Raw genomic sequence first — 16,008 nt, 5'->3', positions numbered from 1 at the left:
CTTTAAAATTATGTAAATTATCACGTACTTGGGGATTCTTTCAAATAATACGACACATGGCCAGTAACACTTTAGAAAGTAGAAAACGCTTCACCTTTTCTGAGTATTCGTTAAATGTCTTAAAATAATGTGATCTCTAACAATATTGCAATCGCCTCTACATTTATTCTTTCGAATGTCAGCGATTATACACTGAAGTATTGAATGCACCGCTATGAAGAGGTGAAATATCGTACACATTGAAAAAGAAGAGTAATTTATTTCATTGTCGTGAACATTTTGAAAGGCCGGCGTTCGAAAATCGATGCGATCTTTTGCCGACGTACTGGTAGTAAGGTGCATTACCGACACTCGGAAATCTGGATATGTAAGTTTTTCTCACACTTCGCTCGAGGAAACGCTGAGTAACTGTCTTTAGTATTCATGAACAACAATCACTGAGATCGTCGTAGCACCGGAAAAATTTCGGACTATCTGAAATTAAATACTAAAATAGTAGTCAGTCTCACGTCGCTTATTACTTTTCTCTGCGGCTTTCGACTTGAAAATTGGGCAACACATGTTATAATACAGAAAACGTCGGAAGAACGTAATAATCTCAATATTTTTTCTCAACCCGTAGGTGCATTATGCTTTATGCAACACGAAATCAATCTTATTTGCACACCTGCAGATATTCTCGGTTGGAAATATCTGCTAGGCAGGTACACACATAAATAATAACATAATTAGAAATTCTTTCCAGCATTTGTGTAGCCTTGTATACATGACCCCCCAAATTTAAATAGTTTCCACTTACCGTATATATACTGGGTAGAACTATTCCTGATAAAGTAAAACGCTGAGATTATCAGACCCCTTGCGAGTACCTGCCTGAGTCGACCTGAAAATGTTGTCAGTCGTACATTACCATGACCATTGTTTGTGGAGGGACTGTGCTTGAACATGAGTCATGAATTTCAACCCAAATAAAGTATTCAAGCCTACTTGAAAATCGCTTACATTCAATCGCAATAGCAAAGAAACAAACAAACAAACAAACAAACAAATAATCAATCGAACAAATTCCTCGATAGGCATATTTAGGCCTGCATACCTATTAACAAATGACATTTCAGGTATTTTGTTGTTAATGTGTACTGAATAGTTGATTTAAATTTAAATTTTTTTATGCGAAAGTTTAAATGGGCGAAAAAGCAAATGAGCTGTTCATTTAAACCCGTGTAATCTCTAAGCTACTTATGAATTATGAATTTCCACGTGAGCTACGTTTAGGCCAATTTTAAAATGGAAAGTTTTATCTCCCCCCCCCTAAAAAGGAAAGAAATGTGAAATAAAGTGACCCATTATTTCTCCAAATAATATGATATCATGAGAAGATAAATCATCACTATTTCCAACGTGACGAAATGCAAAAGGTACCGTGGACGAAAACGACAATTCTCCGCACTGTTTGGAATTTTGCTACTGTTTAAAATGTCTCTCTATAGTATTGCAAATAAAATCAGACTGATGACGTCGGGCTGAAGCAAATCAATGAGGGGGTGAAATTTCCGATATCACCTATATTGTGTTTTATTCAGTACAGTGATATTCAAAAATGACTATTACAGCTATGAAGCTTACTATCCCAATAATTCTTTCTGATAAAAGTATATATCAATACCAAATAAAACAGATTTCATACAAAGCATTGAATTTTTTTGTCATGTCTATATATATATATATATATATATATATATATATATATATATATATATATATATATATATATATATATATATAAAATGGTACAATTTAGCTATAACAGTAATTTTAGATATAAACTTTAAGTGTGTGGGGTACGTTTTGGTCATATTCCATGAAAAGTATGCAAGATATTGCATATTAAATCTAAAGACGAATAGATAACCTTTCTGATGATACCAAAGAAGCCAGGTTATGTTCAAAAACAAGCTCAGCAGACGACTTATAAGAAGACAGATTTAACAGGTGGTCACTAGTGAAGCCTCAGGCACAGTCATGCTCTCGTTTGAGGGACGATGCTTTAGGTTAAATTGGAACTTTTTTTATCTTTAAGCGTCTGCGAAAGCAGTATGTTCCTTCTTTACAGCATGAATAAGTATTTCGCAGTTGGTAGGCAGCTTCTTTAAACTTCCAAAGCGCCGAGCTGATATCGAATTATTCATCCTATCATGTTTTTAACCAAATATTGTCCTGAAAGAAACAAGGAGCCATAGTACGTTTTGGCCTATAAACTACTTTTCATGTACCTATGTACCTGTACACTTACTGAGTGAATATCTAACCGCTAGCCGTTCATGCTATCTTGGGTTTTTCCTTTTTCCAGGAAAGCATAGTGGATTGGTACACAAGAGGGGAGGGGCTTGCGCATGAATAATAAATTTTGTAGAACGGACAGCCTAAAAAAAACCAGGGCCACCGAAAATTGACGCTTTCATGATCGAACCCTGGAAATACATGTATTTGTACTGGAATAACTTGAGACGCTCCTGTAGTACCGTGGACGAAAACGACAATTCTTCGCACTGTTTGAAATTTTGCTCTACTGTAACTAGTACTGTTAAAATTTCTCTCTACTGTTTGTAATTTCTTTCTACTGTTTAAAATTCTTCGCACTGTTTGAAATTTTGCTCTACTGTTTAAAATTTCTCTCTACTGTTTGAAATTTCTCTGTACTGTTTAAAATATCTCTTATCTACTGTTTGAAGTTTCTGTCTACTGTTTGAAATTTCTCTCTTCTGAATTTCTGGCTATTAATTTCTTTAATGTAATCTGTCGTGTTCACAATTGCTATGCCTCTTCCTTTATATCAAAGGGCTTGATTGTCATTTGTTTGTTTTTGGACAGATTATTCAGAGCAGGTTTTTCTGCTTATGTTGTTTCTGATATGAGTTTGATCAAACGGAATTTCACCACGTACCGGTCATGTTATCTCAACTTTTTAGCTGCATAGAGATGTTTTTCAAGCTCAGGGTTAAGCCTTATCCGTGTCACAATTAAAGTAACATTTTATACAGTGTAGAATATTTTAACAGTAGAGCGAAATTTCAAACAGTAGAGAAATTTTAAACAGTAGAGAGAAATGTTATACAGTGCGGAAAATTGTCGTTTTCGTCGGTACAAAGGGGCCATGTGCAGGGCGCGGCGGACCCATATCAGAACTGCACAGTTGAGCAAAGTAATGTTGACACCAACAAACAAACAGTTTAAATTAGCTTCCGGTCAGCCGCCAGTTCCGTTCTATGCCTTAGGAAAATACGACTATCCCGTCGAAGGGTGGCTGCAAATTATGGATAAACTGAAGAAAGTACTTAAAGGAGAGGATGAGGAAGAAGGAGACCAGAGTCTGTATACACAAGTGAGTTGATAACCGTGTCATTCGTATGTGGTTTTATGTCAATGTGTTACAACTTGTAGAACGAGTCAGTGTTACTGTGCGCCGCGCCGAATGTTGACGTACGATATACTGTTGCGGCCAAACAATCCTGAATTCACCAGCGCTCGGCGACAAAGACAACATTGTACACCCTTTAGGCATATCTGGACTATAATTTGTTTTTATGGGGTCTGTCTTGAACGCTTTTGGACAGTCTTCCAGCATAGAAATCTGTCTTCCGGAAACACCACGGGTAGGCGGAGCTCCTCGTTTGGATGCGAACGTCTACGCGAGCACCACGTACCGGTCAGCACGTGACGTGGCCAGACACCTAAAACGTAATATTGAATGTCAGCTAATTAAACCATAAACGTAGAACTCAAAGAAGTTGATTTCACAGATAGATTTCCAACCTTGATATTAACAGCGAATCAGATGAACCGGGAACAGGATCTGTAAAAATACCATAAATTGCATTTGAAACGGGTTTGATTCGTCAGCTGGTATTCAGGTTAAATATTCACGTCAATGGGTGAATTACAACAAGTATACCGTGACACTGACTCATTCCCATGACGTGTTTCCAAAGCAGATCTGTTTATATAAAAAATGAAAGTAACTAACGCGGCCAGTTCATGACAACCAAACCAATAACCTCAAATTTTGAACGTGCATAGTACCCCTCAACTCAGTTTATCATATCACACATTTTTTACAGTTTATAAAGGTATAGCTAATGTGTTTGTATCGACAAATGCTGCCACTGTCTGTGGTTTGATATCAATGGCTTTAAAACTGTAGTGAATTCTTGACGCCAGCGATGTCGCCACCAACAGGGTTGTTGAATATTTACAAAATAATTACATTGTAAGCGCCTTTCCCTGATGCTATAATTTTACCTCCATGGTTGGACATATCGTACTTGTTGATAGTATTATATGCATAACAACAGTTGACAAGTTAACTATGAAACTAGGAAAATCTCACCAAGGGTGTCCAGTGCAGCAATTTCAACCTGTTCACCCCTGTTGTTGAGTGTAGCAGTCCAACCATGCTATCGTAAACCACTTGGCTAGGCAACGGTTTAGCTGTGAGAGTGTTAAATTTGTATTTATTCACCGTGGGATTATAGCTTGAAAAGAATGTAGTGTCTACATGCATGATATGAAATGTCCCAGCCAACAGGGTCTCACTGTGTCACACCTGCATTGGCCAAACTAAACAGCCCCTCCTCCAACCCTTCACCTCTAGTGACTGAGAACAATAGTATGGAGCACGGGGACAAGGCACCCTCTGTTCTTGGAAGAAGTCAGTCTGACCAACCTGAAATTTTTTTACACTGTCTCCTGGTTTTTGTTTGTGTTGAATGATGGCTGTGAAACAAAGACAGCCTTTGTTGCCCCCAGGTGACCTTGTTCCATTCAATCTGGTGGAGGTGTGTGAATGGACTGTTTCAAAGTCTTGTAATGTAAAACTGGGTCAGCAGTCTTAAACTTTTTACTGTTCATGAAATTTTAGAAAATTAATATCAAATGCAACTTATGCAAGCAATAATCAAAGTTATTTTCTTCATGTTATTTTGTGGTGTACCTGTTTTTGTCAGGAAACTTACATGGAGTGACATTGACCACATTTGAGTTCATTCTCTTACCTTTTGCTCTGTATTTCTAGTACTACTGCCCTTGTTGAAATACAATCCTTCAGACTGTAGTGGTGCCGATAGTCAGATTCTGCATGAAAACTAAACAGTTTTCCAAAAGCCTTCTTGTCCATTGTTATATGTGGAAAGGGAGAATGCTTAGTTCACCGTTTGTATGCCTCTGCAACTAAGTGTTTCAGCTGTTTATGATCATGACAGTGGTGTCATGATGATAATTTGTTTAACCCTTTGAGTGCTGTAATTTTTCTCACCAAAATTTTGAGTGCAAATTTTACCAAATTTTATGAATTTTCTGTAATTTTTTTTGATAATTTTGGACTAAACAGAAATCACATTTCCTGGCTACAGTTCTTTATCAAAATTTTGGCAAAAATCTGAAAAAATTGGCTGAGGTATATTCTGTAAAGGCGACAAAAATTGACTTTGGCGCTCAAAGGGTTAACCCTGCGCAATTCATTGCGGGTAGTCCTGGCTTGTTAGTCGACAGAATGATTCCCCGTAACAAATAACCCAACACAATTGTGAAAATCTTCAGTGAAGGAGAACTCTGAAAAGTTATGAGTGTAGTATGTGGCTATGCAGACTTTGTGAAGTGGTGTTCTGAGATAGAAAGCATCTCAAAATTTAAAGACTTGAACATACGGTATGCTCAAACCTTCTTTTAAGGATACTTTATTTAAGTAATTCCCATTCAAATAAAGAATTAAAATCAAGCAAAATTTGGTTGTAGAGAAACAAGTTAGCCACTATTTACTCATTCTTGAATATATGGCCAGCACTGCTAAGTTAACTTGAGAGTCTGAATATCTGGCACCAAGGTGCATTCTACCATAGAGCTCAGGTCTGAAATTCTACCTTAAAGCAACTTTGATCACAATCCAGTGTGCCTCAGTATTGTTAGTCTGAACAACATGAAAATATGTATGATAACAAACTCACTGAGGAAATACTATAAAAATTTATGTCCTTGTAAAAATTTTTTTTTGCAAAATTTTTATTTGCCATCTTGGAATTACCCCCAAACCTACCCTCCCTCCAGGTGAAAAAACAAGAACAAAAATAAAACACAATGTAAATTCATACACTAATTTTCTAATTATGTATTTCTTGGGTTGGGTAAAGAAAATACACTGTAGCAAGTTTTTAATATAATACCTCAAACACTGCATGAAAACATCTTGTGTAAAAACCTACCCATCTGTGGACGGCAAATGAATGAACAATTTTATAAGATGTGCCTCACTCAGAATAACCATCTCACAATGTTGTAATTATTCCGAAAGTTTAATTTTAAGAGAACAATAGTGGTAGTGTTTGATGGTTTTCGTTGTGTTCATGATTTCTCCTTTTTCTTCCCAACATACAAAGTTTTCGTGTTGGCAACACAAACATTGTAGAGCAGTGTTTGTGCCAACTGATCAATTCGAGTCCAGACAAGAATTCAGACATCAACAGTGAAAATAAGACATTAGACAAACACTGATGACTGATGTTTAGAATTTGGAAACAGTTGTGATTTGATTCTGAAAGCTGCACAGTGTTTTATAAATATTTACAAATATTTCACAAATAGAACAAAAATACTGGAATTCTTGAAAGACATTAAAAGTTTTAGCCAGTGTAGTCACATGTTCAGGCAGAAGGCAGACATACAGCATTCACACATGTATTTACTTCAACCACAGCCATAGCTACATGTAACTTTGACTAGCCCCAGTGTCCTCTATTGTTAGAAACAACAGCGTTTTTTGTTGACTTTGTAAGTTGTGCCCAAGTACATTCATAAGTATAAGGAGTTGAAAAATCAATAGTTCACGGTGTAGAGTTCTTGATTGCTGTGATCGTTAGAAAAGTTGGGGTAATAAAACTTGTATGTTGCTGACTAAGGTCTATACACTAGAGTTCCTGTACATTTACCATATTATGAATTCTAACTTTCAGTTTCGCTTTCCCATATTTCTACACCAGGCTGTAACTGCTTGTACATCAGAATAACCCATTTCCAGTGGTTTCATCCATTGTTCAAGTTTGCTAAAGTCAGCAAAACAGAACATGTGGCCATGGTACAGCAGATTTCACATCACCATAAATTAAATACGCACCAAGTTAGTTGATGGACCCCAGACATGAAAGATGCTCATTAATTGTCTTTGCCAATGGTGAACGTCTGTTTGCTCACTTGAAAAAGGACATTGTGCGGCACCCTGTGTGTCATGGTAATAGTGACCTGTCTCTGCCAAGACCAGAGCGTTGTTATGTTTTTCTGAATAACTACAGTTTGTAGTGATGCATCTTTCTAAGACCAGTACCTCAACATAGTTCAAGTTCAAGTTTGCAGTTTGGAAATGGTGACATTAATTTTTTTTTGTCACCAATTTTGCTCAGTTTTCAGATGCCACAACTCTTAGCTGGTCCACGCGAGTCAAGGGATTCGTCATATGTTTTTGTATCGGTATGATTTGTTCATTCTTGGTAAGTAAAGATTTTTCAACCTGTTCACCCCAATTCTTTGTAAACACGTCCACAATGGCCATTTAAAATGACGGGTTCGGACCGAACCATGGTGGGGAAAGGGTTGACTGTCAGCAAAAGCTTTCATTTGCATTTGTGTTCCAAGTTTGGAAAAATCTCTTGAAAAGGGAATAGCTGTGATAAGTAGCCTTTAGGGTGAATATTATTCTTTCATTTATTCATTAATTCTTTATTATCATTTCTGAATTTTATAGCATAAATTTCTTATATGAAAAATAGTACAGAAAATGACAATTTTGGAGTCAGTTCTCACATAGTGTAGCAGAATTTTGGGTCACTGATATGCTAAATTTTATGTTCAACTATTCTATAAAATTAAGGTACATGAAGAATCATACATGTTGATTTCTAGAAACATTCATCAATAATCATATTGAGAGATATTATAATTATGATGAAAAGCCCTGAATTACTCGGTATCAAACCTGTGGGTTTTTTTCTCATTTCAGGGTGTTTCCTTTTGTTTCTGGGGACAACGGATTGGTTTTATTTGCAATCTTCTACACGCTGGGAAACATTATAGCTATGGTCAGGTGAGATATGATATCCAACAAAAAATGCTCTAGATGCCAAAACAGACACTAGTGATTGAAAAGAAGCTGAGTACATGTATGTGTAAGGAAAAATAAATCAGAAAAATATCAATAAGACTTCATGACCCTGTCATAAAAGGAAGATAGGCGTCACTTTTTAGTCGCCACGGACATCGTCCGGGGGAAACTTATAGGTTTGGTCATGTCCGTGCATGCGCGCGTGCATCCGTGCGTGCGTGCGTGTGTGCGTCCGTCCGTCCGTTCACACAGAGATCTCAGAGATGCAAGAAGCGATTTCATTCAAACTTGGTACAAGGATTACTTCATATGTCATACAGATGCACGTCGATTTGTTTTGGGATACAATCCAATATGGCCGCCAGGCGGCCATTTTATTACGATTTTTTCATGTACAAAGCCATAACTCAGACATGTTTCAACCAATTTTATTCAAAGTTGGTACAAGGACATTGACCAATGTCATAGATATGCACGTCAATTTTTTTTGTGATACGATCCAATATGGCCACCAGGCGGCCATTTTATTACGATTTTTTCATGTACAGAGCCATAACTCAGACATGTTTCAACCAATTTTATTCAAAGTTGGTACAAGGACATTGACCAATGTCATAGATATGCACGTCAATTTGTTTTGTGATACGATCCAATATGGCCGCCAGGCGGCCATTTTATTACGATTTTTTCACGTACAGAGCCACAACTCAAGACATGTTTCAACCGATTTTATTCAACGTTGGTACAAGGACATTGACCACTTTCATAGATATGCACGTCGATTTGTTTTGTGATACAATCCAATATGGCCGCTAGGCGGCCATTTTATTACAATTTTTTCATATACAGAGGCATAACTCAGGCATATCTTAACCGATTTTATTCAAAGCTGGTACAAGGACATTGACCAATGTCATAGATATGCACGTCAATTTGTTTGTGATACGATCCAATATGGCTGCTGTGTGGCCATTTTGTTACGATTTTTTCATATACAGAGGCATAACTCAGGCATATCTCAACCGATTTTATTCAAAGTTGGTACAAGGACATTGACCTATGTCATACATATCTACGTCGATTTTTATGTGATACGATCCAATATGGTCGCTAGGCAGCCATTTATTAAAATGTTTTCATGTACAGAGCCATAACTCAGACATATTTCCACCAGTATCATTCAAAGTTGACATTGACCTATTTCATACATATGCTCGTCAATTTGTTTCACGTCATGTAGCAGTAACATGTCAATTATTGAAGTTTCGTAAGTAGGCTGATATGTCAAGAAATATGTACTGCATCAAATTCATGAAACTTTATACAGATGTTAACTGATGTTAAGCTCACATGGCTTTAACATTGAAAAAGACATTTATCAGTGTCATTTTAATTAATTTGTAATTGCGTAAGTAATGAACTTTCCTAATAGGGTGATATAGCCACAAATTAATACAACGTCAATGTGATGCAACTTGATACAGATGTTGATCTCATAGTGTTGTAAATACTGCATCAAACTTTATGAAATATGGTACCAGTGATAATCTGTTAAGTGTTAGAATTGTATGCAAAAATGTTTTGCAACATCCTGTTGATTAATTCCTAGTTGACTCATTTTATGAACTTTAGGATGGTGGCCTACATTGGTTCTATGTTTTCATCACCATGGAACTCATTCTTGGCCATTGAGCGCCATGTGTATCAAAGTATTTTTATCACAGACCTTATAATGAAGAGGACTCTATCCTCTCTGAGGACATGTAATCAAAGTACCCATTATTAGCAAGTGGGGACTGTGTCATCAACGATGACTTGTTATAATTATTTTTGTCACCTTTGTTCAGTAAAGTGAACACGTCTTATCTTTCTCTTGAAATTTTATTGGAATATGAAGTATTAACCTGGTGTACACAAGTCATTGCGTACAGTGTGCAGTGTTACTGTTGATATTTGAATTCTAGTCCAGACAGAAATTCAGTTGTCACCAATAATACTGGACATTGCATACCATACATACAGGATGTACAAACAAGTTGAACACACAGTAACTAATTATGACTTTATGTGTGGAACGAGAGATTGCAATTTACAAACACAGCAAAAGTAAAAATTATTAAAAGTTGCAGTGTATGCCTTCTTGGTTGCACTTCGTGTTACTAATATAATATGCTTTATGTAACAAATATTGTCGCATCTACCTTGCAGTACCTGCTTTCTGATGGGACCAGTGAGGCAACTCAAGAATATGTTTAGTGAAAAAAGGATCATAGCAACAATTATTGTTATAATTAGTTTTGCTCTCACCTTATGTGCAGGTCTCTGGGTAAGTCAGCTAACATCAATGTTCTTGTCAAGCTATAGGGTTTATCCCTTTGCATGCCAATGCCAAATTTTGTTGCCTTTATTAATATTAAACAATAAAGTATTATATTAATCATGAATGCCAACAATTTTTTCAGATTTTTTCCCAAACTTTTGGTCAAAAACTGTAGCCATTGAAAATAGTTTTATCTATTTGGTCCAAAACTCTAAACAAATTACAGAAAAAAATCATAAAAATTGGTAAAATGTTGCACTGAAATGTTGGTGAGAAAATAACAGCTCTCAAAGGGTCAATACCTCTGTACAAATAAGAATTCATTTTTCCTGTACTGAAATTTAATGAAATCAGTGCTGTTTTGATATACAGGGGCACACAGGAAATTGATCATTGATCAGTGTTGCAGCCAGGCTGCGCCATTGCGACAATGTCCCCCAAACATCCAGTTGTCCCGCATTCTTGCAGTCTGCGGGTCATCTTTGGCGCACTCATGAGCCGACTGTATTCAATGGATATAGTCTAGTCTGGCAGAGACCCTGTGATTTGCGTTCTTCCCTGTCAGTTGGAACACACGCGCGTCCTTCAAAGACGCGACGTGACGCGAATCCCAGGATCTGGACGTTCTTGCAAGCGACCGGTTTGATTTCTGCCTTATCCGGGTACTTTATAGAACTGCACACATCCGTTAATCAAAAACAAATGGCAAGTACCATAGCCAAATAAAATGGAAAATGAAAAATAAAAACATACCCATTATATAGGTCTACCAGCTAGTATATATTCTCTCCGCCCAGTGAGATAGGTGTTTCTTTTGACGTCACTACCCTTATGAATATTCATATACTTGCAAAAAACCGACAGTCGCTGTGTCTGGCAACGCGTGCTCACTGCTGCACAGCCTTCGAACGGGCCCATCGTGGGCGCGCACAAAACAAGGCACAGCGACTGTGGAGAGTCTAGGTATAGTCTGCAAGTAATGTCTGTTACTGGCGGTGGCCTTTGTTTTGCATGATTATCCAGAAAAAAAATATTGTGGGACATTTTGTCCCTCTGACCCAAAAAAAGCGGGACAGCAGAAGACTTGTGGGACAATATAAATATGTTAAATAAATATGTTAAAAAAGTCACACTGCAAATACGAACCTTATTCTATGCATGGAAAAAATAAGGACTCAACAAATCATTCATCTTAATAACTTTTTTATAAACACTCGGTAAACACAACTGATATTGAATATCAGTGCCTTTTAATGAAAATTCTGTGGGACTTTTGTTCATTCCAGTGTTAAAGTGCACCGATAAATTTGAACTTTTCCATTTTGGGGCCATCTACCATAACGGCTGCTAGAGTGTCCAGCCGTTCAGCGCTAAGTTGATTTCTGTCATAAGTTAGGTTGTTTTGCACACTAAATCCCCTTTCACAGTCAGCAGAATGAACTGGCAAAATCAGTGCTATGGCAGCTATTCTTGTTAGGAAACATATCCCTATGATGTTTGTAAATAATCATCACATTTTGACGTGGAATTTTGGTCGCCAGCCAAAGCTACAAATTTTGCCGATTGAAGCATGGACGTAAAAAAAAGACGCTCATGATCTCACGTATGAGTTCACCTATAATAATGTACTTATCACATGCACAAGCCAAGAATTGATAATTTTTTGCAAAATAAGAAAACTTTTCCCCAACTATTCCACGTTTAAACCTCTGAACTACTTTTAGAACAATATCATCAATCGGCAGTGGGCAAGTTGTCAGTCATTTCCAGTCATAGGTACTAGGTCGTGTGGGCGAGGAATGGAGCAAATACCTGATGACATCACGCAACACGTACCTCCCGCAAAGTTTATACACAGTTTCAAACATAGCAAAGACCTAAAAAAATTATCTCAGACAAAGTTGTGTTGTTTTTCGAGAACAAAAATCGACTGAATCTCAACGGCGCGAACACAAACGTGGCGCCCGTCCATACCCTGGTTGCAATGCGGAACCCATGGTATAATGCGACCAGCTTCGCATTGTTTTCAAAAATTTAGGGATATACAAGCGTTACGTTCTTGTGTTTTCGTAGTTTGGACTATTATTGTCATAATCTGTGAAAATATTGATTGTGCCATGACGCCTCCAGCTTCCGCGAATTCCGTGGACATGTGCAACGCGAACATGTGTAGTGCATCAGTGCCACAGTCTCTTGTGGTTCAATAGACAACGGCCCCTTTGTGGTATACATAATGCATACCACACAGCGGCCATCGTGTATGGAATCACAAGTGACTGTGGTTTAAAGTACACCCGCTACGGGCATTGCTTCCAGATTGTCTCGGTTCCAATCAGGAAATGTAATTAATCACGTCAATCATTTACGTCCATGGTGAGAAGTACCAGGTGTACATATGCATGATACGGCCGGCTAGCCATACGGCTAGCTCCACGAAAGTTTATAATTTTAAATGCGCGCCACTTATTGGCGCACACGGCCCCAGAAATCCGCGACAAAACAGAAATATACGCAAGAATATCGCTGAATCGCAGCCTGGTGAGAACGCTATTTATTTTGAGGCTTATATTTGCGTACTTTTGATGTGTTATTAAAGGGGAAGTTCACAAAGGATGATTTTTACGTATGTGCTAGCTTTGTGGTCACTTACCCGGGAAAAGCTATTTTCCTCATTTATAACTCGCGCGTTTTTTTTACAAAAACCAATAAAGATAGTACAGAAAATTTCCCATGTAATTTGAATCATGGGACAAAAGCTCCAGGCTTGGAGCTTGCGTCACATGATATGGAAGGGACCATCTTCCCATGGGTATGACATTGTCCACTCACCTACGCTCAAACCAGGCTGTGCATATTTACATAACTTTTGTTAATACTGAGTATCCTTGCATAAACAATGAATCACTTATTATAAACTGTATACCGGTACTGTCAGATCTTGTGTTGCTGTTTACTACTGTGTTGCTGTGAGTGAACAATGCGGTGCCATACCACTCCGAAGATGGTCCCTTCCATATCACATGATGCAAGCTCCAAGCCTGGAGCTTTTTCCCATGATGCAAATTACATGAGCAACTTCCTGTACTATTTTTAGAGGTGTTTGTAAAAATTGCTCGAGTTACAAGTGACGTAAATAGCTTTTCCGGAGTAAATGACCACAAAGCTAGCACATATGTAAAACTCATCCTTGGTGAACTTCCCCTTTAAAAGTAACCAAAACTCTGCACTTTGCTGCAGATCCATAGCCCTGCCACTCCCTGACTGTCCAATACAAACAGTCAGGGAGTGGAAGGGTTACGGATCTGCAGCAAAGTCCGACAGAGCTCTGATTGGAGGCAGATACGGTATACTGTTAGTTATAATTGCCTGAAATTAAAGCATAGCAAGGTGGTTCCGGTAGCTTGAATTTTGTTTTGTTAAACTACATGTAATTTATAATGTAATAATACAAAATTTGGTTGACATGTGACACATATTGTCCCAAAAAATGTGCAAAATGTCCCAAAAAATAAATGGTAGCGGGACACAGTGACCCCTGGCTGCAACGCTGATTGGTGAACAAAGTATTTTGCTAATGTGTGGTCTACATGTATCTCGCTTCTTTGTAATAAAACTGGCTATAGTATTGCTCTGTTGAATAGTTTCTGTCTGTTGTCTAGTGTTTACACTTCTAGCCTGCTATTCTAAAAATGTGTGTTGCTGAAGTCCTAATACTTGTACAGTAGCTTGCACAGCGGCCCCCAGAGGTGACTGCAAGTGGGTTACTTGTACTCAAGCATCCATTCTACCAGACCATAAGACTTTTTTCCATGATACATAGTCTCCACTATTGCTAGCCCAGCCGTATTATGCAGCAGTCAGAGCGTCGTCATCAATATTGTATTTCTTTGATCAAGATAAGCAAGCAATAACGCAGCTGCAATAACATTAACATTTAAAAATACATTAAAAAGCATATGTATTTGCATTGGAATGCAAAATAAAACATGGTTAGACTGCAGCCATCAGCAATTGTGTCAATAGTCACATCACTTGCACAATGTACCCTTGGATGAAGCGCCCTCTATAGAATTTAGTATCTAGAACATTACATACATGTACTGTGGCCAAGTCATTGAACGTGAGTAGCTTGAAAATTATTTTTATCAAAAGGTATACCATCACTGTTTAGAAGTATGGCAACAATTTATTGAAATTAAATTGAAAATCTTACTCTACACTAGAGTGTTAACAAGGCCCTGTTGTAATATTAAACAGCTGACTGGACAGATATTGATTTACTGAGAAAATTTTGTAATGAGATAGTTCTTTGTGGTGTAAATTGAGGCTGAATCTGCTATGTGCTTAGATCTGCACATTTTCTGTTCATGTATATTATTGTATTTTGTTTCAGTGGAAAATTGGTGCACTGGCCTTGGTGTTTTGTATTATACAGTTTCTTGCCTTGACGTGGTAAGTAAACAACAACAATAGCAGTAAAATAATGAAACCTAAAGAATGAGAATTAAAAGTGTCAGTGAAGAAGGGAAAGAAGAACACAAAAACCTTTATATAATAAGATATGTTTGGAATGAAATCCTCCTTATAGGCTTTAAATTTAAAAAAAGGCTGAACCCAAAATGACACTTCTTCATTTTAATGTCTTGTTCAGAGTGAGAATATGATTATTCAAAACTGTGATAACCAACTTGATCTCTACGAAAGTATCAAGTCAGTTAAGTAGCCTGAGTTGGAGACGTTATTTTCCCAACAATTTAGGAAACGCTTGTAGCTTTTTTGGCACACATGTACTCATTTACACGCGGTATTGACTTCAATTTTTTTTGCTTCCTCTTTTTTGCAACAGGTATGCTCTATCGTACATCCCCTTTGCAAGAGATGCGGTCAAAAAGTGTTTCACCTCGTGTATGGATTAACAAGTTAGGCTTGGACTGATGTTAACCCTCCAACCACTACTGTTGCCATGCACCAAAGCGGACATTTGTGCAAGATTGTAGGTTATCCAAACATCTTTGCTGTGGTACTCCCAGCATATTTTCTGTGTTTTTATTTGTATATTAGAATGATTCTTTTGAAATAATCACCACTGTAAAATGTAAACCAGTGCTTGATGTCATGTGGACACTGTTGTTGCTGCATTGTTAATACCGTTAGTGAAATGGACTTGTACGTTATCTTCTCCTGTACCATTTCAGCAGTGCTGTGATTTTAACACCCATTGATTTGACAGTAGATGTTGTATGTGACATCACATTAGTACATATGTACTCAATGTGTACATCAAGAGCTGTATATTTTGCAGGCATTGATAGAACTTATTTAAGGTAGAACATCCCTCGAAAATGAAAGAAACTTTTTTCCCAAACTTTCCTCAATAAAATTTTCAGCTATTCTCTGACCAAATCAAGAATGAAAATCAGGGGCCACAGTGCAAAGTTTGGTACTAGAGAAACAAATTACCTGACATTAACCAATATTTGAAATTCAAAATGGTCGCCATCTCTGTGTAAGTAAAATTTTCGATTTTGGAAAAATTTAGTGTAAA

General features: G+C 37.4%; 1 protein-coding gene across 1 annotated transcript; it reads left to right on the top strand.

Moving 5' to 3' along the window:
- The first annotated feature begins 3,238 nt into the window (after positions 1–3,238).
- Positions 3,239–15,476, top strand: LOC139141615 (vesicle transport protein SFT2B-like). The gene is made up of 7 exons (XM_070711208.1): positions 3,239–3,382; positions 7,446–7,532; positions 7,817–7,833; positions 8,042–8,125; positions 10,352–10,469; positions 14,857–14,915; positions 15,310–15,476. The coding sequence occupies exons 1-7, from the start codon at positions 3,314–3,316 to the stop codon at positions 15,377–15,379; spliced, it is 504 nt and encodes a 167-aa protein (XP_070567309.1). The 5' UTR covers positions 3,239–3,313; the 3' UTR covers positions 15,380–15,476.
- Positions 15,477–16,008: the final 532 nt, after the last annotated feature.

Source organism: Ptychodera flava, chromosome 10, assembly GCF_041260155.1.
Source record: "Ptychodera flava strain L36383 chromosome 10, AS_Pfla_20210202, whole genome shotgun sequence".
In the NCBI taxonomy this organism is placed as follows: Eukaryota; Metazoa; Hemichordata; class Enteropneusta; family Ptychoderidae; genus Ptychodera; species Ptychodera flava.
This window is presented reverse-complemented; position numbering and strand designations above follow the sequence as displayed.

What these genes read in the sequence shown, in the direction of transcription:
- LOC139141615 (XM_070711208.1), top strand. Translation starts at nt 3,314, where the DNA reads ATGGATAAACTGAAGAAAGTACTTAAAGGAGAGGATGAGGAAGAAGGA. An exon ending in CCTTATGTGCAGGTCTCTGG is followed by an intron (nt 10,470 to 14,856) that starts GTAAGTCAGCTA and finishes ATTTTGTTTCAG; the next exon opens with TGGAAAATTGGTGCACTGGC. An exon ending in CAGTTTCTTGCCTTGACGTG is followed by an intron (nt 14,916 to 15,309) that starts GTAAGTAAACAA and finishes TTTTTGCAACAG; the next exon opens with GTATGCTCTATCGTACATCC.